This window comes from Mustela putorius, unplaced genomic scaffold, assembly GCF_011764305.1.
Source record: "Mustela putorius furo isolate JIRA1106 unplaced genomic scaffold, ASM1176430v1.1 tig00000129_pilon_pilon_pilon, whole genome shotgun sequence".
NCBI lineage: Eukaryota > Metazoa > Chordata > Mammalia > Carnivora > Mustelidae > Mustela > Mustela putorius.
Genome location: NW_025421290.1, coordinates 36,202,764 through 36,227,971, shown reverse-complemented (window position 1 = coordinate 36,227,971; position 25,208 = coordinate 36,202,764). Strand labels below are relative to the sequence as shown.

General features: G+C 53.6%; 3 protein-coding genes across 6 annotated transcripts in view; 1 reads left to right on the top strand and 2 right to left on the bottom strand.

Annotated features, from left to right (window-relative positions):
- Window positions 1-1,089, bottom strand: part of VIPAS39 (VPS33B interacting protein, apical-basolateral polarity regulator, spe-39 homolog) — a 33,298-nt gene extending 32,209 nt beyond the window's left edge. For 2 of the 4 annotated variants that reach the window (XR_006604292.1, XM_004739166.3), the window contains exon 1: window positions 588-716. The gene's annotated coding sequence lies outside the window, so the exon portion shown is untranslated. The other 2 variants (XM_004739165.3, XM_045071846.1) reach the window with 2 other exon arrangements.
- A 43-nt stretch (window positions 1,090-1,132) lies between these two features.
- AHSA1 (activator of HSP90 ATPase activity 1) lies at window positions 1,133-9,122 on the top strand. The gene is made up of 9 exons (XM_004739170.3): window positions 1,133-1,368; window positions 2,705-2,895; window positions 4,595-4,677; window positions 5,079-5,196; window positions 6,283-6,371; window positions 7,170-7,298; window positions 7,772-7,873; window positions 8,557-8,608; window positions 8,711-9,122. The coding sequence occupies exons 1-9, from the start codon at window positions 1,289-1,291 to the stop codon at window positions 8,881-8,883; spliced, it is 1,017 nt and encodes a 338-aa protein (XP_004739227.1). The 5' UTR covers window positions 1,133-1,288; the 3' UTR covers window positions 8,884-9,122.
- Window positions 9,123-12,957: 3,835 nt separating this feature from the next.
- ISM2 (isthmin 2) lies at window positions 12,958-25,208 on the bottom strand. Its single transcript, XM_045071833.1, has 3 exons — window positions 24,898-25,208; window positions 17,740-18,127; window positions 12,958-14,598 (listed from the first exon to the last, which is right to left on the bottom strand). Exons 1-3 carry the CDS (start codon window positions 25,021-25,023, stop codon window positions 14,081-14,083), a joined length of 1,032 nt encoding a protein of 343 aa, XP_044927768.1. The 5' UTR covers window positions 25,024-25,208; the 3' UTR covers window positions 12,958-14,080.

Sequence of the window (25,208 nt, the reverse complement as noted above, 5' to 3'; positions counted from 1 at the left end):
GCGACTGAAAAGGGTGCTTCAACATGACTTCGAATACAGCAGAGGCTTGTCCCTGTCGTCACCTGTTCATTGAGAGCCCACAAGACAGGGCAGCAAATCCACACGACATGACAAAGGGAAGGAAAACAGGCATCCGCAAAAAAAAAAAAAAAAAAATCCACGACCAACACGCTCCCTACTTCAGGACTCCTCACAAACCAGCTACCGAGAAGCTGGATTCAGATTTAATCATCATCTTCAGAGCCAGGCGTAACTACGTGATAGGTGACTATGAACGAAGACCAGGGAATGTGGGTTAGCCGAAGACGACTCTCCCGACGAACGTCCAGGAAGCCGTGGATCTACGGCGCTCGCCAGGGCCCGGCGGATCGCCGGCACAATAAAAGCTCCTTCAAAATCAAATGTCGAGGCTCACCGAGAGCCCCAACGCCGAGCGTACTCGGGCTCCCAACGTACTCGGTCGCTCCGACTGCAAGAGCCGGGCCTGGGAGTCTAGGGACTCCTCAGAGAACAGGGGGAAAGGGTAAGTTTGCGGAAAGGCTGAAATCAGCCAGACACGCGGCCCACACGGCTTGGGACACCCTCACCTCTTCCACACCGAGCCCACCCTTTCAGGACAGCGTCAGACTCTTCCGCCGCTGGACCACCCTTTCTAGTCAGGCTAAGCGGCAGAGAAAATGGGCGGAAGCGATTAGTCGCGGGTGGGGCGGAAAAAGGGCACGTGTGTCAAGAAAGGAGTCGCACAGCATGCTGGAAATTGTAGTTTTTCCTCTACATCGTTCCACACGTTCTGGACGAGACACAGGGCTCCTTGACTACAACTCCCAGAACTCCCAGCGCACCGCACTTAAGTCCTTTACTTTCAGCGCGACCTTCCGCGGTTATCCAGCAGGTTACTTAACAAGACTACAATTCCCATGAGGCTCAGCAGGGCCAATTCAGAGTCTAGGGAAACAATGAGATGTGTTCTTTGTGGCCTTACCGGTGATGAATGGTTGTATGAGCGGTTGCATTTCGGGCCCCTTTAGCGATAACCCGAGGGAGCCTGAAGGAACTCTAGAACAGGCAGAAGTTGAAGTTCGACGAGGTGGAACGGAAGTACCGGGTGGGAGTGAGGAGGAGCCGGAAGTTAAGGCGGGGAGGGGCGGGGGGTGGAGGGAAAAGCAAGCCAGGAGGTTCTGCGGCCGCTTCTAGTAGTTTCCAGGCGCTGCCGGCGGCTGGAACCAGGCGGTCCTGAGGCTGTGGCTGTGGCTGCTCGGGAGTTGGTGGCGGTGCGACAGGAGAGCCGATGGCCAAGTGGGGTGAGGGTGACCCACGCTGGATCGTGGAGGAGCGGGCGGACGCGACCAACGTCAACAACTGGCACTGGTGAGGGCCAGCGGGCCAGGCCGCGGGAGCGCTCGGCCCGGCCGGGGTTGCGGGTCCCTGGAACCTCGGTCGGAACAAAGCTAAGGCCCGGGGCAGCCCTGCCGGGAGATGGGGCGGGGTTCTTCTTCTGGCAGGGGTCCCTAGTCCCAGGTCCCTCCACACACCACCACCTGCCTCTGTTTCTGTGTTTGGAGGGCAAGGGGGCGACAGGGAGGGCTGCACCCAGAGGAGGGGTTCCAGAGATGCGAGCACATAACCTCCTAGCCGATGCATCCAGCCTCAGCGGGGACATGCTTCCCACACGTGGCCGGAGGAACCAGCGAGACCCACACTGCCGTGGATTGTGTGGGGGAGACGCTGGGTTAGGCTCGGGGCTGCGGGTTTGGAATTGCTCTTCTGCGGTTTACGGGTGAGATTCGGAGTCAGCCGTAGGGGACCGCTGCCTCAGTCTAGAGGGCAAAGGTTTGGAACGTGTTCTGCAGGTGCCGAGAGCTCAGTGATGCTGAAGATGCCGTGGCCTCTCACCCGGAACTATTCATTTGGTTGTGTTGTAACTCCCGGGACTGCCCCTGGTTGCCCGGCAATCGTGGTTTTATAACGTAACCACTTTTCAAAGCCTCTTCTCCTTTATGAAATTAAAAGTACTATTTCCTTATCTGTTCACTGCACTGAACTTTGTTCACACTGTCTTTACTGTATTTTTACTTTGTTGCAGTTCTTTTGGCTTCTGGTTTCTCGGTTTCTCTACTAGTTAGTACCTCGGGAGACAGAATGATTTTTCTTCTTTATATCTCAGCCTGCCGGCGTTTGATCTGATTTTTGTGTTTTGAAGCCCTGACTTACATTGTTTTCATGGCCGTCTAGAGGACACAAAATGTTTAGGGGATTTTGAGCAATTTTGGCACAGCTTGAATTTGACAGGTCAGAACACTGTGCTAATGAGGTCAAGATGATCAGTTTATTACTTCCTGGACTTGTTAGCTAAATACTGCATTCTGTGGCCCACTCTTGTACTCCTGACCTCAGCAGGATGGTCACAGTTTTCCATTTGGTCAAACGGGGGCGCCATGTTTTAAGTGTCAGATACTGACCCTAGCACCATCATGCTGAGAAAGGAAAGCATAATTTTCCATTTGACTTGCAACCATTCCACACAGCTGTTGTCTTTATTGACAATATGGGATTCCTTGCCTTCCTAAATGGGTGGATGTCCTGGAGTGGGACTGATCTTTTCAAACTTCTTGCCAGACCTCTTTCAGCCTTGGATTCTCTTGCACAGAGCAAGCATGTGTCTTTCATGCGGCTCCTGGTCCATAGCTTTATGTCTGTTTTGCAGGACAGAGAGGGATGCTTCAAATTGGTCCACGGATAAGCTGAAAACCCTGTTCCTGGCAGTGCGGGTGCAAAATGAGGAAGGCAGATGTGAGGTGACGGAAGTGAATAAGCTTGATGGAGAGGCATCCATTAACAATCGCAAAGGCAAACTGATTTTCTTTTATGAGTGGAGCATCAAACTAAACTGGACAGGTAAGTCTATGCCAGGCTGTTAGGATAAACGTTAACCGCATTTTGGTTGACCTCTTTGGGAGCCAGGGAGAACAGTTGGGGGGAAGTTAGGAACTCTGCCAGGGAGATGGTGCTGCTTTGGAGGTCCTTAGCAGTCAGTCCTGGGTGCCAGAATTTCTCTGCTGCTTTGGGACACTAAATGTATTTTCTTTCTGAGGGAAAGAGGGGGATGTGTCTCACAAGTCCCCACCTGTGAGGCGGTTGGGCCACCGAATCTTTGGGCCACATATATTAGGACAGTTTACATAAGGTCCTATTTCTCAGACTGGCTTTTATCTCTTGGGTGGTTGATTTAAAGATGGGAAGGGGGATTCTTTTAGTCTTGATCTTTTCTTACTTTCTCCAGTGTGAATCTATCAGTTTCAACTACCGTGCTGATGAAGTTTGTGGGTGACTGTAATTTGGGGCAGTTTTATTTTCTAATTTATGTTCCTCCTGTGAAGATATTGGCAGAGAATTAAAGCCATGTGTGTGCCCCACCTAGATGATCCCGATAGTTGGGAGGCTGAATTTTAAAAGGCAGTAAAGCTCAAGGAGTACATGTAGGGGCAAAGCTTAAAATAGATTTAAGTTTCAATGAGCATTTCTCAAGTAAATGGTAATAAAGAGGGAGGAAAGTAAATCTATCTGTTTGTGACTTTAAAAAAACTACTACTGAAGTATTGTAGTCTGAAAGGACCCTTAGATGTCCTCTTGCCCAGAGCTCTTTGTATAGATTGAGATGCTGAGGTCGAGAGAAGTGAAGATAAATGACTTGCTGGTTAATTTTGAATCTGCCATAACGTCACCCATGTGTTCTAGAGATTACCGTACTGTGTAAAATTGCTCAACCAAAACCACAGGGCTTATAGGGAAGATAGGGTTAGGGACAGGACACACAACACCTAAAACCTTCATCGGTGACACGTTTTTTTAAACGTAGGAATGTAAAAAATGATAGCACAGCTCTACACGTTAGATGGGAAGAAATACAGTAAAAATACAGTAAACATGTTGCTTTACCTTGACAAAGACCTGAAGTTCACTTGTATGAGTGGTCAGAAGGTTTACAGCAGGCGGGTTATAGTGAATTGGTGGAAGGAGGGTCAGCTGAAATCAGAGGGGGCATGATGACACCAGCGTGGGTGGCCTGGCTTGTAAGACATGGGCCCCCCTGAGGTTGCTAGTAGATGAGTATTTGGAAAGTGTGTGTCTTGTGTATTCCTGTGCAGATCCTTTCAGCCGGGTGTGGTTTTGTGTGTTCACCTAGTGTTTCTTACGAAGAAATCCTGTATTAGCAAGCATGAAATTCATGCTGTGATCAGATTGTCCCCTAATATGTCAGTCGCATTGAAGCAAACTTCTATTTTCAGAACAAGCATCTTAGCAGAACTGACTGCCTTGATCATTGACCCGAATGCTCCCTGGCAAAATTCACGCTAGCACCACATCCGTATAGCTCCCAGTCCCATACAGTAATAACACGGTTGATCTCAACAGATTTAATGAGGAAAGACATTTCTTCTGAGGAAGTGGGGGGAGGGTTGATTGCATCTGGCATTCTCAGAATAAAGAGGGTCAGTTCGGTAGTTCAAAAGAAGCATAAACAGAGGAGTAGTTAGAACCCCAGAGTAGACTTTGCCTGCAGGAGAGACTAATGACCTGGCATTGCTTTTGACAGGTACCTCTAAGTCTGGAGTGCAGTACAAGGGACATGTGGAGATCCCCAATTTGTCTGATGAAAACAGTGTGGATGAAGTAGAGGTTTGTGCTTCCTAATTCCTCTTCTGAGTCTTCCACATCCTCGTTTCCCAGAGGAGAAAAATGAACTGTCATTCAAGATTAAAGCCCAGGCTGAGTCCCAGCATTCAGAACCTCAGTCTGCAGCTGATTTCCTAGGTCTGTGGTGCCATTGGGAGCTGCCAGCACAGCTCGTGCTCATTTAATTCCTCTGTTTTTAGCTAGTCACTTGGGTTCTGACTTAGCCACCATGGCTTTGACAGAGAGAACCTGAGAAGGAATACTCATGGGGATTGGAAAAAATACCCCAGCCCTCACACATTTCCCGTGGAAATGCCAGCAGTTCCCTGATTGCTCAGCACCCGCACTCCATGCTGTGGGTCCCCCGCACGTTATTTACCACCTACTTCTGATCTTTCACTCAGATTAGTGTGAGCCTTGCCAAAGATGAGCCTGACACAAATCTCGTGGCCTTAATGAAGGAAGAAGGGGTGAAACTTCTAAGAGAAGCAATGGGAATTTACATCAGCACCCTCAAAACAGGTATCCCTTGAGTAGTTCTCTATACCTTGAGGAGGTAGTGCCTCCCCAACCCCCGGCCATCAGACTGCTGATGAAGGGGCCTGACAATCCTTTCTTTGCCAAATGAATAAAGATTTGGGGGGAGGGGGCTTATTCATCTCAGAGTCCGTCTATAACCTCAATAAGGGGAAAGATCTACAGATGGGTTGTCCAATATATTGACTGTTGAGCTCTTAAAATGTGGCTAGTCCAAATGGAGTTGTGCCCTGAGTATAAAATACAGTGGGTTTTGAAAACCTGGTACCCAAAAAAAGAATGTGAATGATCAATAGCTTTTTTTATATTGATAACCTTGAAATGATAATTTGGATAGCAGAGGACTGGGTTAAATATACTGTCAAAATTAATTTCACTCGTTTTAATGCTGTAATGTGGCTACTGGCAAATGTAAAATTCTGTGTGAGGCTGACCTTGTATGTCTGTTGGACAGTGCTGACCTAGACTTGGCATCCCCAGACTCGCTCCTTGAGCACAGTCCTGGACTGTCTTTGATACGCATTCTCCAGGGACCCCTGGGGGTCATTAGGCAGCAGTTAGCTCTCCCCCTTAGAATTTCAGTTCTGCCCGTATGTTCTGATTTTGATGTTGGGAGTACGTAGTGTGGCTGTCCAAGGGAACCAGCGTAGAAGGTCACACCTCTTTTGGTGGTGCGGTGACTAGTTGTGGCTGCTCTACAGAGGTAAGGCAGAGCAGAGAAGGGGGACTGAATCTGCATCCGTGGGCATCTTGCCCTCCTCTTGAAGTCACTGCAAGTGCTGCTGCATTCATTCACTCCTATCCGTGATAGACCTCATCTGCATTTAACAAGTTATGATGCTTCTAGTGGAATTGGGTTCAAAACAACTCTAGTTAACATTGTGTATTCTACAGCGTATGCTCAGATGCCTGTCTTGCAGAGACCAAAGGGAAAGGCATGAAGTAGATAGGCTCTTTCTCTGTTGTTACCTCATTCTGGGGTAAGGTGTCCATGTTTGTCAAACTCTAAAGAAGCCCCAGATTTCATCTATTAAGAAATAACTTCCAGGAGTGGGGGTTTTATCTTTTCAGAGTTCACACAGGGCATGATCTTGCCTACGATGAACGGAGAGGCAGTAGACTCGACCGGGCGGCCAGCACTGAAAACTGAGGAGCGCAAGGTACGTGTATTTCCATGTGCTTTTCTCTCTGACCTTAACCTCCAAGCCAGAGTGGCATATGATCTGCCCATGGTGCTTTTCACAGAGTCCGCAGTATGTAGTTGTTTTGTTCCTCTTTAACCTGGTTTTTATTCATTTAGAGCAGACCCCTAGAGCAGATGGAAGCTATCGGGGGCTTCCGAGTCTCCTGACTGCATTTAATACCAGTTAGGAGGTTATGAACACAGGGTAGCATTTACCTTTTATGTGGCTTTGGTATTCCTTCCAATTGGGGTGCTGCTCTGTCCTACTTTGACACTGGAGGTCTCCTGAAGGTACCAGGGTTAGATCCCTACATTCACCTGTCAGGAAAGGATCGATTTCACATTTGCAGGGTGAGCAAATATTTTTGTGGAGGCGGACCTGTGCGGCTCAGGCTCAGCACTTGGTCTGCTGCCCTTCGTCAGCACAGTGAAGGGAATCCCAGAGGGGAGGTGGCTGCTTCCAGCTATTTAAGCACAGACTTTTTCTTTGAGAATTACACTGAAATACCTCATGGTTTGCCACATCCTTTGGTCAGTGGGGTTTTCAGTGAGTATCTCTCCTCCTTCACCCGGGATGGTGTTTTCAGTGGGAATCGACGTTCTGGGCAAGCCTCCCTCCTGACTGAACCATCCATACACATTCCCTCCAAGCCCCTGGGGTACTTAGCACCAGAGGCAGAGACGTCTGTGAGGATGAGTAACAGGCCTGTCCTGGAAGCTGTGTTCCTGCAGGTTTCCCCATCCCTCTAAACCTTTCTCACTGCCGCCTCCACAGGCTAAGTCTGCTCCTTCAAAAACCCAGGCCAGACCTGTTGGTGTCAAAATCCCCACTTGTAAGATCACCCTTAGAGAAACCTTCCTGACCTCACCAGAGGAGCTCTATAGAGTCTTTACCACCCAAGAGGTAAGTATAATCCTGTCCTTCAGGCCTCAGGGCATCTGCTGTTCTGGGTGACTTGGGTTGTGGGCACGTCCCCTCTGTGTGCAAAGCAGGTCCTGGAAAGCAGAGCTCTGAGGTTTTCCTCCTACAGGTGGAGGCAAAGGAAAGACCCTTCTGTTCAGCCTACTCAGCAAAGTGGACATGCCTTCTTTTTCCTCCCATGTACTAGTTTTGGGTGGTGTGAGTGGGCACCACTGGATGCATTCTTGTTAGGAAAGGGAACGGATCTGAAGGAATGGCATCCTGGATTCACAAAGCATTATTCAAGCCAAAGCCTTGAGTAGTGGCTGTTCCTTTGTAGTGGAACAGAATAGAACCTGGTCATTGGGCAAAGTGGTGCCTTTGGAAATGAGAGCTGAGGCGTGCAGGTGTCAGCTACCTTGGTCCCTGGGTCCCACTGAGAGGGGCATCGTCTTCCACCTACTTTGTTTCCACAGCTCGTTCAGGCCTTTACCCATGCTCCCGCAATGCTGGAAGCAGACAAAGGTGGGAAGTTTCACCTGGTAGATGGCAACGTCTCTGGAGAGTTCTCTGATCTGGTGAGTGCCTGCTAGCCCCAGACCCAGGAGGTAGTCTCTGGTGAGAGAAATACATCGTTCCCTTCTTTTTTCAGCTCTGTAGGTAAAATTTAAGCTCTCCAGTTTGCAAAGACTTATTTTTTATTTCCAAAAGAATGTTGTAGTTAAATTTCCTTGCTTTCCTCTGATTTTTTTTCCTTAGTGGAGTAAAATTAGTTCTTCTTGAAATGTTCCTTTGTGGAAGAGGGGTCATACATATCGGGGCGGTGGCTTTCCATGTGCAGCACTGAAATGTCCCCTGGGCACAGCTGACCCAACTGTACTTCAGCGTAAGGGAAAAGTGGGGCTGGCATTGGGGCAGAAGCCGCCAACTCCATGGTTGTCCACTTTGTGCCCAAGTGGTAGAATCACATGGATGATAGACTCCGTACGAAAGGATCGGGGAGGGCGCCTGGGTGCCTCAGTGGGTTAAGCCACTGTCTTCGGCTCAGGTCATGATCTTGGGGTCCTGGGATCGAGTCCTGCATCGGGCTCTCGCTCGGCAGGGAGCCTGCTTCCCTTCCTCTCTCTCTGCCTGCCTCTCTGCCTACTTGTGATCTCTCTCTGTCAAATAAATAAATGAAATCTTTAAAAAAAAAAAAAAAAAAGAAAGGATCGGGGACATGGGAGTCCACAGCTCAGAGTGATCTCTTCAATTATTTTAGGTCCCTGAGAAACTGATTGTGATGAAATGGAGGTTTAAATCTTGGCCAGAAGGTAAGTATACGGATTTGCCCTTGGCTCTTATCCCTGGAACTCGTTCTTTTCCCCTCATCTCAAGTCTTGGTGGAAACCCTGGATCCTCTCTGCCTTCCCCAGGGCACTTTGCCACCATCACCTTGACCTTCCTGGACAAGAACGGAGAGACTGAGCTGTGCATGGAAGGCAGAGGCGTGCCAGCCCCCGAGGAGGAGAGGACGCGGCAGGGCTGGCAGCGGTACTACTTCGAGGGCATCAAACAGACCTTCGGCTACGGCGCGCGCTTGTTTTAGGCCTGGCGACGGGAGGGCTCTCCGCCCCCTCGGCCCAGCCCTCTCCTGACTAGGGCATGGGACTCCCAGGATTGCACCATCCCAACCACTAACTTGGGGCTGGGGCCCCTTCCCTCCACTTATAGCTGGGGTTTGTGCATGTTTTCTGCTGGGTGGGATCAGAGGGCAATTTCTCTTTTATGTGTACATACGCTAAATAAACGTAATTTAAAAAAACGCGCACATCTGGCATCTTCTGTTGATGGGGTGGCTGGTACTTGTGAGTCCCCTTGAAGACACTGAGTTAAAGGAGGGAAAAAACAGGTTTTGTTTACATTCTGGCTGAGGGTCGAGGCATAAAGGAAGGCTGCCGCTTCCTGTACTCCTCTCTGCGGACTGGTACAAAGCTGCTGCTCTCCTCACGGTCGGAAGACAGGGCCGGGGGCGATGCTCTGGGGTGGACAATGCCCAGAAACCTTACTGCTGGTGGAGGTGGCATCCTGGGCTCCCCTCTCCGTGTGGCCTCTGAAATCCTCTTGCAGGAACAGATGAGCACTGGGTGCTGCTGTGAGATGTGGAAAGCTGCCCACACTGTGGCTGAACAGAGCGGGCCTCAGGTTCACGGCTCCTGCTTCCCGAGCAGTCACTAGGTACCAGATGCTGTGTACACCCGTACACAGCTCGCTTAACCTCCATCATAGCCGTGGGGAAGAGATACTATCAGCATTTTCTGTTGCCTAAGAATCCAGATCTTGTGTTTTTTCAGTAATACCCAAGACCTGGCAATGGCCATTTAGTAGAGCTGAGATTGGGATCAAAGACTGACCTGCGGAGCCGGTGCTCGAGTCTACACCTCTGGCTGCTGTCTTGCCACTGGGTTCACCACGCCCTGCCCCCCAGACAGCTGCTGGTGTGTCAGGCATCCCTCCTGGAAGGCTTGTTACTTCTCCCAGAAAGAGTAAGACACAAATGTTCTTGCTATTCCCGGGTTCCGCTACGCAGGTTTACAGAGCACTGACCAAGTAGCGGGGATGTATTCAAATGGGGTTCCAGCTGCCACGTGGCAAGAGAAGCAACTTTCCCCACCCCCAGATGGGAGGGTCACTGTCCTGGACCAGCCAGGCCCTGGCGTCCGGCACCCCTCAGGAGTCCGGCATCCCTCGGGAGTCCGCGCCTGCTAACCCAGACATTCGGCCCCCTGCAGGCACAGCTATTTCCTTCAACTATTTTTGTCTCTTATTAGGTGGCAGTGAGGCCTGCGGGCTAATCCTAACTTGGCCACAACATTGTAGTCAAAGCAGAAAACTAGTACCCATGGGGATCATTTAGACCCCCGAAAGCCACTCTGGGCTTGAATTACCCAAACAATGGTGGACTCAACTAATTAGCATCTAGTTTGGCTTTAGATCAGCCTCCTGGGGGCCAAAAAGATGCCTTTTGGTAAAAAGCCTGGACGGTAGCTTGACTCAAACCTAGGGGCCCCTAACAGACTCCTGCTCCTCACACAGAAGAGTGACAAAACAGGAGCCCTTTCATACCTGGCTCGGGAGTTAACCAAGTCTAGATTTCTTGAAAAAATCTGAAGCAGAGATCACAAACCCCTTAATAAAACCCAAAACATCGGGCAGATCACCTGTCCCATAACACGTTCAGTGACAGTTCACATCCCCAGTGCTGACGACGGCCGTTAAGAGTTTTTACCACTGCCATTTTACTGATAGCATTTTGGGGACTAAAAACAATAACAGAGCTAAAAAAAAAAAAAAAAAACAACTGCGGACTTGACTGCACTTGTGTTAAGTTGTGCCCCTTCCTACAAATGGGGCACATTTTCTCACCTGGATAATGGGTACAGGAGGCACCTTATCAGAGCATTCGAGAGAACACATACAGAAACACTGGCACTTAGCAGCATCTGGCAAATGTCCCCTACCAACGGCTGGACTCCAGAGCCCAAGCTAGAATTATTTTGAAAAGCTAGTTAATTGGCCAAATTGTGAATCATAGGCCAAGGACTCACCTCACTCAGAATCACCAGGGGGAACCTGTTAAAGTCAGCAAATTTTATGGACTCCGCCCCTAATTGATTCTGACTCAGTGTGGGGTGTAGCCCATGAACCTAAGAGTTTAATAAATACCGCAGGCGATACTGGGGTCAGGATGCAATTCAAGAAGCATCCCAACCTGTTAAGAAAATCTAACTGTAATGGAGGAGCCTACAGAAGCACATTTTGTGACCTTTTTGTGACTAACAGGACAAAGGCTGCTGAACCGTTCTGTCTTCCAACAGACAAGGGAAGTCAGCAGAATCAAGAAGGGTTCATAGCACCAGTTGTTTTAAACCCTGGTAAGAATTCAATCTGACTGGTCTTGCCTAACCTAGGACCCTTTAGAAGATACACAGGAGGGAAACTGGGCAAAACCATCCTGGAGACTGGGCAGTGGCAGTGTTCACGCTGGCTGCATGGCCACAGAGGGCTCCCGGTGTTTGGGACAGGAAAAACAGCCAGTCAAGACAGTGACCTCACCAACACTGGACCCAAACAGGGCGGGGGGTCACGTGGATTCTCCTGGGCCAGGTACCAGTCACACGAAATCCTCCCTTCGGCAAGGTCAGCGACCTCCCCATCACTGTTTCTCCACACACCTGTGTCCTGGGCCCTCAGCCCCCTGCACAGCACCTCCTTCTCCTTTGTAGTTTGAATAAACATCATTTTATAGCTGACTGGCTCTCCAGGCCCTTCAAGGCTCCTTTCCGACCGCCTTTATCTTCTGTCAGCTGTGGCCTGACATGATAGCAATTCCACCTGCCACTTGGATTACAGATCAAAAACATGGCCGGCTAAATTCAGTTTGGGTAACAGACAAGCATTAAATTTACACAATGTGTTTAAGTGTCAAGGTAAGTTATATCAGAAAGGAGGGGAATTAGCAGATTCCTATGGAAACAGACTCTGGGATGTTCTTATCTTCTTACTTAAGAATTTCTGCTGGGGCGTCTCGGTGTTTCAGTGGGTTAAAGCCTCTGCCTTTTGCTCAGGTCATGATCCCGGGATCCTGGGATCAAGCCCCTGCTAGGGCTCTCTGCTCAGCGGGGCACCTGGCACCTCCTTCCCTTCCTCTCTCTCTGCCTGCCTCTCTGCCTAATTGTGATCTCTGTCAAATAAATAAAATCTTTTTTTTTTTTTTTTTTTTTTAAATTTCTGCCAGGGTGTCTGGGTGGTTCAGTTGTTTGAGTGGTGGTTCTTAATTTCAGCTCTGGTCATGATCTCCGGGTCCTGGGATTAAGCCCCCTGTCGGGCTCCCTGCTCAGCATGGAGTCTTGCAAGGGATTCTCTCTCCCTCTCTCTCTGTTCCTCCCCCTGTTCTCTCTCTCACTCTCTCTCTCTCAAATAAGTAAGTTTCTGCTAAAAGATAATAAAAACATTCCTGTGCTAATAATCACGTTGATTGCCCCAGCCTAGAGAAAGGGAACAAACTTGGATCCCCTCTGGTGACCTGAGATCTGGCCCTTGCTGCCCCTGTAATATTTTAGTCTCACCACAGTGTTTTTAGACTGTAGTCCAGGACCAGACTAATAAACTTACCTCTAGGTGTGGTGGTTATGGAAACATCTGGTTCTCTGAGTGTCTCCAGGTGATGGCTGGGCACACCTTGTTTCATTCTCCTTCCTGATGTGTCTCTGTTCTTACCCAAGTGCCAGGAGTGACAGTGCAGTGTCTGTTACGGGTAGCAACCAAGGCAGAGTGCAGGTCCACTTCCGTCATCTGACAACTGTAATCCTTTGGGCAACTCTGGGCCCAGCAGCAAACCACTTCCTCTGGAGTGCATGCCATTTATCTCTGACTCACAAATCCTCCTGTCCCCAGGAACTAGCAAAAGTGCCCCTGAGGTCTGGCCAGCTCTCCCGCCTGCCAGGCAACACTGTAGACGTGTGGGATGATTCACACCTACATCCAACCTCTGCACTCCAGGAGCTCTACCCACCCAACTGGGTCAAGCAGTCGCAAACCCCACCATGGCGGGCTTGGCTTGGGCCGCAAACAGGGCTCCCTACACCTCTGTGGAGGCTCCCAATTCCTCATCAGACAGAATTTGAAAATAAAGTGCTTTATTGCAGAGGATCACGAAGAGCTTCAGGGCAGCTGTCTGGGGACCGAGGTCCCCAGCTTTTGGAGCTTCTGTGAACAGGACAATTGGGACTTCATCACTTCAACTCCACAGACCGGAAGTACGGTTCAGGGGCGGGGGTGAGGGGCAGAAGCACAAGGAGAGCTAGGATTGCCAGTCAGGCGCCTCTCTTCCCAGCCCTGAGCTCGGTGCCTCGATAACATCAGCTTGGAGCATGAAGTGGGCCATGGTGGGGTCGTTTCCACCACAGAACTGGCCCAGACCTGGGCTTCCCTGCCACCAACCCAGTCCAGAGAACTGGTTTCCCAGTTTACCGTGGGGCACATCCTCTTGAACCCGTCCTGAGCCTAGCCCAAGCTGCACCATCTCCCAGGCCTGCACGTGCCTACCTACAACCTGGACAGGACAGACATGCTAGACAAAGAGAGGGCCCAGAATAGGTTGACCTGTTCCCCGCCTGGAGCCATCCCTTGCCTTGGCCGCCTCAACCTTTCTGGCCACACTGGGCCCCGCAGATTGACTTCAGCCCTCCACCGAAGGTGTCCCCCAAAGGGAAGCTTGGAGCCTAGATTATCCTGCAAGGGGCACGCTCCTGGTCTGTGGTGGCTCCCAGCAGGGTTGGGGCAAGAGGGCCTCGTGCAGCCACCCAGAGTAAGGAGGGGGCCACTGACGAGGCTGGCTGCCAGCCTGAGTAGCACCTCAGGACCTGGACTTTCTGCCACCCGGCCGGGGAATCATTGTGTGCTGGGGAGCCCGGCCCTTACCTGTGCACAGAGCCCAGCTCAGGGGGAGAGGAGACAAAGTGCATGGCCAGGCTGGGACAGGCCTCCCAGCAGGCAGGGGAGGGCAAACCCTACCCCACCCCCGCCCACCAGACTCCTGCTTCCTCAGGTACACCCTTGGATGTCGGGGAGTGAGCTCCATCCCTTGCCCTGGCCCTTATACATCCCTCAGCCTTGTGCCCAACCCCCCATAGACCCCAGGGGTGCCAACCTGCCTGGGGTTCTCCGGCGCCTACCCAGGGGTGCGGGCAGAGGGCCGGGGTCTGCAGAGGCGGGTTCTCGGGCACAGCCCCCCCACCCCCCCTTCAGTACTCCTTGGCCTCCTGCAACTGGGCCAAGTACTCTTCCTCGGGCGGGTTGTCGGCACAGGCCCGGCCGTTGTTGGGGGGCCGCACCGTGTGGTAGCGGCTCCAGTCGCCCTTGCAGACGATCCAGGGCTCCCTGTCGAGCTTGAAGTGCAGCTCGGGCGAGAAGTCCGTGCTGATGAGGTCGGGGGCGCCGGCGCCCTTGCCCCGGGTCAGCAGCCGGTTGTCCTCGTCGTAGCAGCAGTGTTGCGCAGCCAGGGTGCTGCTTTCGTCCGACAGCATGGAGCGGAGGCAGAAGCGCGCCGTGGGCTGGTACACGTCCAGGCGCTCCCGCGGGCCGCTCGCGTCCTTCCAGCGGAAGCTGCGGCCGCGGCGCTCATCCTGCAGGCTCACGGTGCTCGACGCGGCCTCCAGCGGGTACGAGCAGGGGCAGCTGGGCAGATCCTGCAGCACCTGACGCATGTACTGGGCCAGGAAGTCGCTCTTGCAGTTCAGCCACCTCTCGCAGCTGTCCACCTCTGCAGGGGGGAGGGGAGCTGGTCACCGGTGCGGAGGGAGTTGATCAAGGACCTAAGCCCGCCCCGAGAGGGAAGGCCCCACACCAGACCTGGGTGCTGTAGGGCACCACTGCCCCCACCCCCGTGGCACGCCCCGCCCCCGTGGGCACGCCCCCACCCTGACCTCCCCTGTGGACAGAGAAGGGCTACCGCACAGCCCCCTCCCCAGGAAACCTGAAGCCAGAGGCCACAGCTCAAAACGATATTGGCCAAGGGGCTGTCCCTCTACGTGCTGGGTGGTGGGAAGGATCTGGGGTCTTGGGGAAAAAACTGGGAGGTGCTGGGGGCAGGCACCACTGTTTTAAGCACTTGGTAAGAAAGTGTTCCGCTGTCTTCACCATTGGTCCATTCTCGTTCTTACCTCCACCAGCTTCAGGCTTACCCTGCCTCTCTGCGCCCCCTGCGGCCCCTCTGTCTAGGTTGCCTCCTCTCTTCTCTTTTCCTTGAGAATTTGGCCACACAGAAAACATGGCTCCTTCCTCTTTGCTCCAGAATGTGGGGGCATGCCCTGCCACGTAGTGCTCAAGCTGGCCGTGTGTCTCTCCTCCTAAGGCCCGAGCTCCCTGAGGGCAGATCCCCGGCCCCGCACAGCGCCAGGCACACCCCACCGGCTCAGGGAGCCCCACAGGAGTGAGCATGGACCCCACCTGCAAGGGGCCTGTCGGCAGCTGCCACCCTCCTTGTGGGGCGCAAGGGACCCCAAGAGATGCAGATGCAGAATGTTCTAGTAAAAACAGCCTGTTCCCCTACGCTGCTGGAAGGAGCAGTTCCGGAGTTCTGGTCCCTGCCCTGTTTCTGACAGCACCCCTTCCCACACAGAGGCTGCCTTCCCACCCAGAGCCTGTCTTCCCACACAGAGCCCCCAGAGTGACTGAGAGTGGAAGCCAGAATATCCCATCACATCCCACAGCCAGGCAGAGTATGCCCCCCAGGGCAACCTCCAAGTTCTGTGGCTCCCATCAGGACCTTCTTCCCAACAGGAATGTCAGGCTGGGGAAGGTCAACGGCCTGGCTAGGGGAACTGACAAAGGCCGAGGTCCCTTTGCCAGATAGGGTCATCTTCCAGCTGGAACGTGTCGCCTGCCTCCATGGATGGAGGTGGGATTCCTGTCTGCAGTGATGCTCGACACTCCCGGAAAGCTTCTCCCCAAACCCCTGGGAGCAGGGCCTACCTCCTCACTGACCTGGGCCGAGCATGTCTAGGGCATTGTGGGCCGGGCGCTGCCACCCCTCACTGGGGAAGCCCAAGGACTCTTTGTCCTCGGTGCCTTTGGGAGGAGAGGCAGCCAGGCTGGTGGGACCCTGGGGCACCTCCGTGCTCCCTGTGGGGGAGGCCCAGCCCTCACTAGGCTCTCAGTGCCCACAGCATCCAGGTTAGGCCTGGGCCGAGGCCAGGCCACTGCGTCTCTGAGCCCCCTGCCTCCCTTCTCCAGGCCCCATCCTCAGACAAGGTGCCTGTGCCCAGGGGATCACCAGTGTGTAACAGCTGCCTCTGCCGGCCCCGGCCCTGGGGCTCGTGTCACCATGACAAGGGGGCAGGCAGTAGGCTCAGGGCCTGGTGGTGGTGCAGGCACGGTTGCAGGGCTGAATCCTCCTCTGGTTGGGAGACCAGGGCCTCCACTACTCTGGGCGCTCAGAGTCCGAGTCAAGGCAAGGAGCCAGGGGTGAATGAGCACCAGGGGAGCACCAGGGCCCATCACCAAAACACACCCCTTCCTCGGGAGCACGCTGCTCTTGCCAGGGTTCCCGGCCTAAGGGACGAAGCATGGGCTGGATTCCAGCCCCCACCGGTCCCTCAGCTGGGCACCCCCATAGAGCAGACCTTTGTGCAAACCACATCAGTCAGAACCACCGCTGACAAGATCACCCTGGCACTGGGATATATATTTTTTTTATTTTTAAAGCTATTTTGACAGAGAGAGGGGGGAGGGGTCACAAGTCGGCAGAGAGAGAAGGGGAAGCAGGCTCCCTGCTTAGCAGAGAGCCCAATGCGGGGCTCGATCCTAGGACCCTGAGATCATGACCTGAGCCGAAGGCAGAGCCTTTAACCCACTGAGCCACCCAGGTGCCCCCTGGCACTGGGATACTAAGGAATATCCTGACTTCCCACGCTGGGGACCCAGCCCTGGTCTGAGGAACCCAACGTCCACCAAGACAGGCTGTGCAGGGCTGGGACCGGGGGGCGGGGGGTGTCTCTGTGGAACCCCCAAAGTCCTGACATAATACTGACAAAACCCGCTTTCTCCTCACTTCCCAGGCAGGTCTGAGCAGGCGGGCACCAGGAGCTGAAGGACAATTCATGGAAGATGAGCTGGAAAGCCTGAAGTTTCTGCCAGTTTACATTATTTTGGTTTTAGTTCTCAGCACGGCACCTCCCTCCAAGGACCAAATGCCAGGGCTCTGGGGAGAATGGCTGCGATGGTGCATGAAATAGGTCTGCGCCCAGGGAAGCCCAGACTGAAGCATAAAACATAAAAACGGCCATTATGGAGGTCTGGCCAGGGCTGAGGGGGCATTTTCTGGATGGTCTGGGCTGTTAGGTGGTTTTCTGATAAAAACAGCCACTATTTAGTTTACTACATGCAGGCACTTTAAGTGTATTAACTCACTTAATACCCTCTACACCCAGTCTTATTTAGTGAAGGTTGTGTCATTCTCCATTATAGAGAGGAAGGAAAAGAGGCACAGAGAGGTTAAGTAACTTGCCCAAGGTCACGAGGCTGGAAAGCGGTAGAGCCAGGATGCAAACCGCACAGTCTGAAACTGAAGTCAGTTGTGAGTGGTGGGGTTTAAAATGTTTCCCAACATTGGGAACTGTTGGCAACTGACAGATATGAATATATATAAAATTACAAATGTTCGCTTTGCTAAGGGGGGTCTCAGGGCTGTTGTGGAGGTCAAATATTTGGGAAAAAAAGAAAACCCAAATTTTGCCAGCTATGGGTAATGTTGCTATTTAGGGGATGATGGTGTTTGTACAGGCCTAGCTCCTGGTCTCCTCCGCGGCCCCTGCTCGGGAAGCTCTCAGGCCTCTCTCTAGCCCCGTTTCCACTCAGGACCTCCAGAAGCCACAGCTGGGAATGCCAAGATGGGGGTGCTCACCATCGCCGTCCGGCTCCTTGAAGGCCCAGTCCCCAGGGGCCAGCCAGCCCTGCTCCTGGCTGCCTGTGGCCCCACTGAACCCAGACTCCTCCTCGTCATACTCTTCGTAATCACTGGCCTCCTGGTCCTCACTCTCGCCGAACTCTGCAAGGTAATCCTTCTTCTCCTCTTCCTCCTTCTCCTCTTCCTCTTTGTCTTCATCCCCTGGGGCTCTGCCCTTGAGATCGGTGTTCCCCTCCTTGCCCTCCGGGATGCCCCAGAACAGGGGCCAGAAGAGCTCCTTGACAGGGAGCCAGCTCGAGGCCCCCTGGGGCCAGTGATGGCCGGGCTCGGCCAGGAGGTCCATCTCCACCTGGGCCTGGGGCTCCTCCACCACCTCAATGGTCACCTGCAGAGGGACAGATACAGGCAGGCAGGTAAAGGAGAGCTCAGAGCAAGACACCAAGGATAGGACAGATGACGATAGGGGCAGAGGTCCTCCCTTCCCTCCAAACCAGCTCATTTTCTTCACCAAACTTCCTGGCCTCCCAGGGCACGTGAGGTCACAATTTAAGACTCAGCTGTGCATCGCCATCCCCCAGGTATCAAGACCCCCGACCCAACCCTAGACCTGTGTTTAACTACCTGACATGGGGCCAGGGGCGGCGACTTTAACATTGTGCCAGGATAGAGACCCACTCTTTAAGATGCGCTGGCTGGTGGGGCGCCTGGGTGGCTCAGTGGGTTAAAGCCTCTGCCTTCGGTTCAGGTCATGATCTCAGGGTCCTGGGATCAAGCCCCCCATCGGGCTCTCTGCTCAGCAGGGAGCCCGCTTCCTTCTCTCTCTCTGCCTGTCCCTCTGACTACTTGTGATCTTTGTCTATCAAATAAGTAAATAAAACCTTAAAAAAAAAAAAAAAAAAGATGCACTGGCTGGGAATTATGGCTCCAGTGGCCTGTGGGCGCCCAGCCCAGCCATAGGGGCCGCTAACACCCTGGGGGCTCACTGTGGGACTGGAAAATAACTCCAAAGATAGCAAACTCCCATAGTGTCTCTGGGTGGGGAGGTTTGGGGAGGGGGACAAAAGGGGAGCAAAGGGGGTTCCCTCACTCACCCCACGGTGGACAGGAAATAAGGAACAGGAAATCATTTATGTGAAAGGGAACTTGAAAAACATTATTTTTGGCTATTACAGAATAATATGAGGGGCACCTTGGGTTGTCTGCCTTCGGTTCAGGTCATGATCCCAGGATCCTGGGACTGAGCCCTGCATGGGCTGGGGAGGGGGAGGGGGAGGCAGGCTGTGGGCCTCCCCGCTGAGCCTGCTTCTCCCTCTCCTTCTGCTTCCCCCTCCCTCTCTTGGTGTGTGCTCTGTCTCTAAAATAAATAAATTAATTAAATATTTTTTAAAAAACATTAGATTCTATGCTTTTTTGTGGATTTTTTTTTAATAAATATAAAGGTTTTATTTACTTATTTGAGAGAGAGAGAGAGAGAGAGAGCGCGCATGTGAGGGGAGAAGGTCAGAGGGAGGAGCAGACTCCCCGTGGAGCTGGGAGCCCGATGCAGGACTCGATCCTGGGACTCCAGGATTGTGACCTGGGTTGAAGGCAGTCACTTAACCAACTGAGCCACCCAGGTGCCCTCTCTTTTGATGGAAGTGTTTTGCAAACTGTAGATGCTGAACAAAATGCAGAACTACTACCGTCAGGAGGGTGCCTGGGTGGCTCAGTGGGTTAAGCCTCTGCCTTCAGTTCAGGTCATGATCCCAGGGTCCTAGGATTGAGCCCTGTGTCGGGCTCTCTGCTCCGCGGGGAGCCTGCTTCCTCCTCTCTCTCTCTCTGCCTGCCTCTCTGCCTATTTGTGATCTCTGTCTGTCAAATAAATAAATAAAATCTTAAAAAAATTTCCGGCTGCTTAGGTCTAAATCCCCAGATAGCCTGACTTCTGACTTTGGGGACCATGACAGGGACGTAACCTCTACGAGCATCCTTATCTGTAAAATGGGGACTAGTGATGGGAAAGAGCTGGTTTCCAGCAGGTGCTCAGAATGTGCATCTCCAGGCTCTTCAGTCTCTCCACTCCCTGGTGCACAGGTGGACCTGATAACCAAGGCCACAGAAAGCCCTGGCTAAACATCCCAGCCACACATGCCACCCTTCTCGAGCTGCCTCCTGTCCCCTGTTTCAGACCCAGGAAACCCCAGGAGTGGAGTGGAGTGGAGTAGAGGGCGGACACCCGTCTTAGTTCGGGTTTCTTCAGAAGCCAAACCTGACACAAAAATTCAAGGGCAAGTCGTTCCTTTGGAAGGTGATCCCAGGAGACAAGAGCAGGGAGTCGGGGCGTGAGTCCGGCATGGGAAGCAGCTAATTCAGAAATGCTCCCTCAGGTTAGTGACCACGGTGACAAGTGGAACTCAGTCCCATCGGGTGCCTCAGCTACTCCCCCCGGAGTGGGGAGCTGGGCTGCGTACCTACCAGCCCTGCCAGTCACTGGTTGAGGGATTCCAGAGGGAGGAGAGGGTTTGCTCCCTGGGCGCCTCAGGCTGGCCGTGACAGCTCAGAGCAGGCCCTAGCGGCAGTGACAGCCGTCTGGCCGCCAGACACTGGCAACTGGAGGCCAGGCCAGGGCCCCGCCCTGCAAGTGCTGTTGCAGCAGGGATGTGGTCCCCACAGAAGAACCCAGGCAGGAGGGGACCACGGCCTGAGAGTGAAGAGCGCAGGCCCAGAGGAGGGAGCCTGTGGGCCTGGGGCACCGTCCCACATATGGCTGGGGAGCTCAGTCAGCACTTCCATCCCGGGTGTCGTCCAGCCAGATGCCTGGCATCAAGGACTGGATTGCAGGAGCCAGGGCACCAAGAAGCACATACTTTCCTGCAGGTTGGCTTTCCTTGGTTGGGGTGTGCCCCACTTCCTAGCCTGGTCCCTGAGTGAGTGTGACCCCAGCATATGTGTGATGCCGTATGTGTGATGCTCAGACAGCACATCTTCCCTCCAGGGCCTGGGTTAGGCCCTTGATGTGCCTTCTGTCACCCCAGCTAGACTGCAGGCAAGACTTTTTATCTGCTTTGTTCCTGCTGTAGCCTGTGCCTAGCGCAGTGCCTGGTACACAGGAGGAGCTCGATAAATCACTGCCTAGCTGCATGAACACGAGCAACCCAGAGGGGTGACTGTGACTCTCTCCGTGTGACTGAGGAGCCTACGGGGAGTCTCAGACCGGGCCAGGGACTGACGTGAGGTCGCCGAGGTTACAGCACTGGAGCTCGGGTTCAAACGCAGCTCTGTCTGATCTCCGTGCCCGTGCCTCGGTGCACACACACGTGTGTGGACACGCACTCACGACTACCCCCTTGCACAACCACCTCTGTATTCACGGAGCCCTCCCATTTTCGCCATCTCGCTGGCAGCCAACCTGGGCAGTGACGGGTGGAGGGTGGAGACCACACGGCCTGGGTTCCAGTCCCAACTTGTACACCTACAAGCTGTGTGACTTCGGGTGGGTTAACTTCCTCTGCCTTAAATACTGCCTCCATCAATTAAGGCAACAGCAGTCTCTGTCTTGCATGGTTGTTGGGTTAAAATGAGGTCTGCCTCAAACAAGGACAATGTGCAGTGAGCCTCACCTAGAGGTGGTGACAGATGGTGTTGAGAGAGAGAGGACCCCTCTTGCCAGGCCCTGCCAGCTCTTTACATCTTAGCTGGGCTGAAGTCCCCAGCACCACTCCCTATGCAGAAACTCTGGGGGGGGGGGCGGTGATCCCATGGCCTGAATTCTGAGGCTCAGCACATTTGAGAACACCTGTCCTATCCCACAGGACCAGCTTCCCCATCTGCTACCCTTGCACAGGGAGTTTCACACAGGCACAAATACCCAAGTCCATGCTTTGGGGCAATGGTGTCAACATCTATGCCCCTCCCCCCATTCTCTCTCTCTCTCTCTCTCTCTCTCTCACACACACACACACACACACACACACACACGCATTCTATTCTTCCCTTTCTCCCTCAACCAGCTTTCCAGTAGTTCCAAACTCTGAGCTGGAAGAATGGTCAAGAGGGAGAGCATTGGTCAAAGTCAAGGTCCAAGGAGGTAACCAGCTGCTGGGGGAGGCTGAGGGCGAAGCCACAGGCTTGGCATCACACATAGGCTGGGGTCACACTAACTCAGGGACCAGGCTAGGAAGTGGGGCACACCCCAACCAAGGAAAGCCAACCTGCAGGAAAGTATGTGCTTCTTGGTGCCCGGGCTCCTGCAATCCAGTCCTTGATGCCAGGCACCTGGCTGGAGGACACCCGGGACGGAAGTGCTGACTGAACTCCCCAGCCGTATGTGGGCCGGTGCCCCAGGCCCACAGGCTCCCTCCTCTGGGCCTGCGCTCTTCTGCGGGGACCACATCCCGGCTGCAACAGCAGGACCGCCTGCGGCTCCACCCAGGGGGGACCCTTCCTGCGGGGCAGTCCTTGCAGCCTGGAGGAGCTGTCCTCTCTCTCTCTCCTCTCCTCCTAGTTCTCATCTCCATCACCCTCCTGTGACCCCAAGTCCTCAACTCTGTTTCCCCCACCCCCGGGTCTTCCCTTGGCTGCCCAGGAGGTGGTGGGTGCCAGGGCAAGGTGTCCAGGGGTCCCAGAGTTAAGCCAAGCTGGGTTTCAATCCCGGCTCCCCGCTTACCAGCTGCAGAACTGTGGGTTAGTGATTAGACCCACTGTCCGTCTCCTTAACCCTAAAATGAGGAAAACAAGGCAAGGAACGCAAGAGGCTAGGCACAGTGGCTGTGTGGGTGGTGGTGTGAGCTGAGCTAGGGCAGAAGATACCCAAGGGAGAGAGCTCTGCTGTTCCTTGCTCTCCTAGCCCCCAACAAATCATTGTAACGACGATGCCACACACATGAGCCATGCTCTCTCACTTAGCAGGCTAGCCACCAGAACGGGCTCTCTTACTCCCAGTTGACTGTGAGGATAAACCGAGGCTCAGCAACAGGCCTGCCCAGAGAGAGGGTGGCACGTTTTGTTCCTGATGCTGATGATTTCGAGACTTTTCAAGACTTCAGATGAGCAGGCTAAGGGCCCCTGGAATAGCTCTTGAAATGACAGCCCTGGCTCCCAAGCTCTATTAGGCTTACCGTCTCTGTGCCTTGATTTTTCCCTCTGGAAAATGGGAATAACACCCATGTCAGCAGGGTGTGACAATAAAATAACAGCACATAAAGCACTTCGCACGGACTCTGCAAGGCCCAGAGAAGGCTCGCATCCCCTCAGTCATCCTGTCATCCTGTTATCCTTCAGCTGCTTCTTCGAAGTCTTTGGAGCTGTCAGTTATTCCTGCCATAATCACCTGTGGCCCTAGAACACCAATCTGCCTTATCTCAGAGTGAGATTTCTTAGCTAACGCCTTGATATAGAACAGCTTTAACGCATATTACACAGACTTCTGAGGCAGTGTTTGAGCTAGACGGGATCCCAGAGAAGCCTCAGGCCCCTATTTCAAATAGGAGATCATGGGTGAGTCATACATGAGTTAATGACCCACTGGGACCAGAACCCCAGGACCTGGGCTCCAAGCTCTGTTTTTCCTTTGTGGCACTAATTTTCTCTAACATGCTTTTGAGGATTCTGACAGGCCCTATTCTAGGGCTGGGGATAGGACTTTGGCTCTGAAATAACTCATCCTCTAGGCTAGTCTTAGGGGAAGATATGGCAAACATATAAAAAAAATTATTACAGTAAAAAACCGTAAGTACTAAAATAGAAAACGCCAAATGAGTAGGAAAAAAACAAGTCAATTAATTGTAGGACCACTGTCATCTCTAGGAGGTGGCACTGGCCAGAGGCTGTTCAGTTCCTCCAGATTTGTCTACAGCAGCGGTTGCCAACAGAGGTGGCTGGGGGAGGGGTGTCCCTCAGGAAACACTGGGCAATGTCTGGTTCTGTCCAGGAGTGGGTGCTGTAGATATCTAGTGGGTCAAGGCCAGGGATGCTGCTAACATGCTACAGTGAACAACAAGGAATTATACAACTCAAAATGGCAGGAGTGTGGACGTTGAGGGGCTCTGGTCTATAAGATGTACTCTGAACAAGGGGCAAAAATTGGAAATTGGAGGCAAAAAGTCTTGGATATTACAATGGTTTGTAACATACCAAAGTGCCATAGTACATAAACAGCATATTTACAGTATTAAAATTTCAGAGGAAAAGGCACTTTGGAGGAAAAATATCTAAAAGTCTCCTTAGGAGGGCAGCATTGAAAAAAAGGCAGATAAACACCAGTCCATAGAGACCCCAAGTACAGGCCAGGCCCTTGCTTCCCACGGGCCTCTGGAGGGCCTCAGCATCCTGGGCACTACTGGCCCCCAAGCTGTGGTACCTCTCACCGTCCAGTCTCCCCCACCCGGCTGGGTGTCTCTCGGTGTCCTCATACGGAAAATGGGAAGAACTACTCTGTCCTCCTCCTCAAGTAATATCTACATGGGAGGAGCCCAGACCCCCTGCCACACCAGCCTGCATATCCCGGAAATCTGGAGGGTTTTGACCCCATGGGGATGAGCGGCCACTGCAGTCCACGGAGGAATGGCTGGACCGCTGGCCCCTGGTGCAAAGAGGCAAGTTTTGGCAGACCGTATTCCTCTCCACGTCTAAACCACCCTTTTCCAACTCGCTCCTCTGTTTTCAGTCTCATCCCCAAAGCGCACGCACAGGCGCTCAGAAAGTGCCCTCCGCCCGTCCGGTCTTAGCGACCTCTTCTGCTCTTCCAAGCACATACTAATACTAAGGACCCTGGCTGATCTTACTCCCCTGCAAGTTGAAAGACTCCACTCCCTACCTCTTCTCATCTCAATTCACACCCAAAGAGAATAAAATCCTTTGCAGGTCTGATTTGAGGATGCACTGGCCAGTCGAACCCCAGTAACTCGGCGCCGCGTTCCCCTCCCATCGTTCCAGCTCCTCTCGGAGCGCTCCCCTGGATCGGGGGCTGCAGGAGAGGTTCCCTCAGGGCGACGCAGCCGCGGGCGGGAGAGGCCAGGCTGTCCCACGGGGTCCGGGTTCCCACGCTCAGCCCAGCAGTGGAGTCTCTCCCCCGCTGGCCCGCCGCCCGGCCGGGCTCCCGCAGGTCCCGCGCACCTGGCCCCCCGCCCGGCGCCCGCCCTCGGAGGTCGCCGCTCGCGCCCCGGCCCCGCCGCTCACCTCCTCCAGCCTCGAGGGGCTCCGGGACCGCGGCCTCCTCTGGGGGAGCGCCCGGCTCGCGGCCAGCAGCGCCACCAGCAGCACCAGGCCGAGGAGGAGCCCCGCGCGGCCGGGCAGCCCAGGCATGGTCTCCCTCCCCGCGCAGCTCCGCACCGCCCCTCCGCGCCTCGCGAGCGTCTCCCGCGCGTCGGTCCCTTCGCGCCCCGCCTCTCCTCCTGCTGGTGGAGCGGGAGCGCGCAGATCGCAGGAGCGCGGTGGTGCCGCGCTTTTCTCGGGTCAGCGCCCGGGACCTCCTCGGCCCTTCCCACAAG

What these genes read in the sequence shown, in the direction of transcription:
- ISM2 (XM_045071833.1), bottom strand. Translation starts at nt 25,023, where the DNA reads ATGCCTGGGCTGCCCGGCCGCGCGGGGCTCCTCCTCGGCCTGGTGCTG. An exon ending in GCCCCTCGAGGCTGGAGGAG is followed by an intron (nt 18,128 to 24,897) that starts GTGAGCGGCGGG and finishes GTCCCTCTGCAG; the next exon opens with GTGACCATTGAGGTGGTGGA. An exon ending in CAAGGAGCCGGACGGCGATG is followed by an intron (nt 14,599 to 17,739) that starts GTGAGCACCCCC and finishes TCCCCCCTGCAG; the next exon opens with AGGTGGACAGCTGCGAGAGG.
- AHSA1 (XM_004739170.3), top strand. Translation starts at nt 1,289, where the DNA reads ATGGCCAAGTGGGGTGAGGGTGACCCACGCTGGATCGTGGAGGAGCGG. An exon ending in AACGTCAACAACTGGCACTG is followed by an intron (nt 1,369 to 2,704) that starts GTGAGGGCCAGC and finishes TCTGTTTTGCAG; the next exon opens with GACAGAGAGGGATGCTTCAA. An exon ending in GAGTCTTTACCACCCAAGAG is followed by an intron (nt 7,299 to 7,771) that starts GTAAGTATAATC and finishes TTGTTTCCACAG; the next exon opens with CTCGTTCAGGCCTTTACCCA.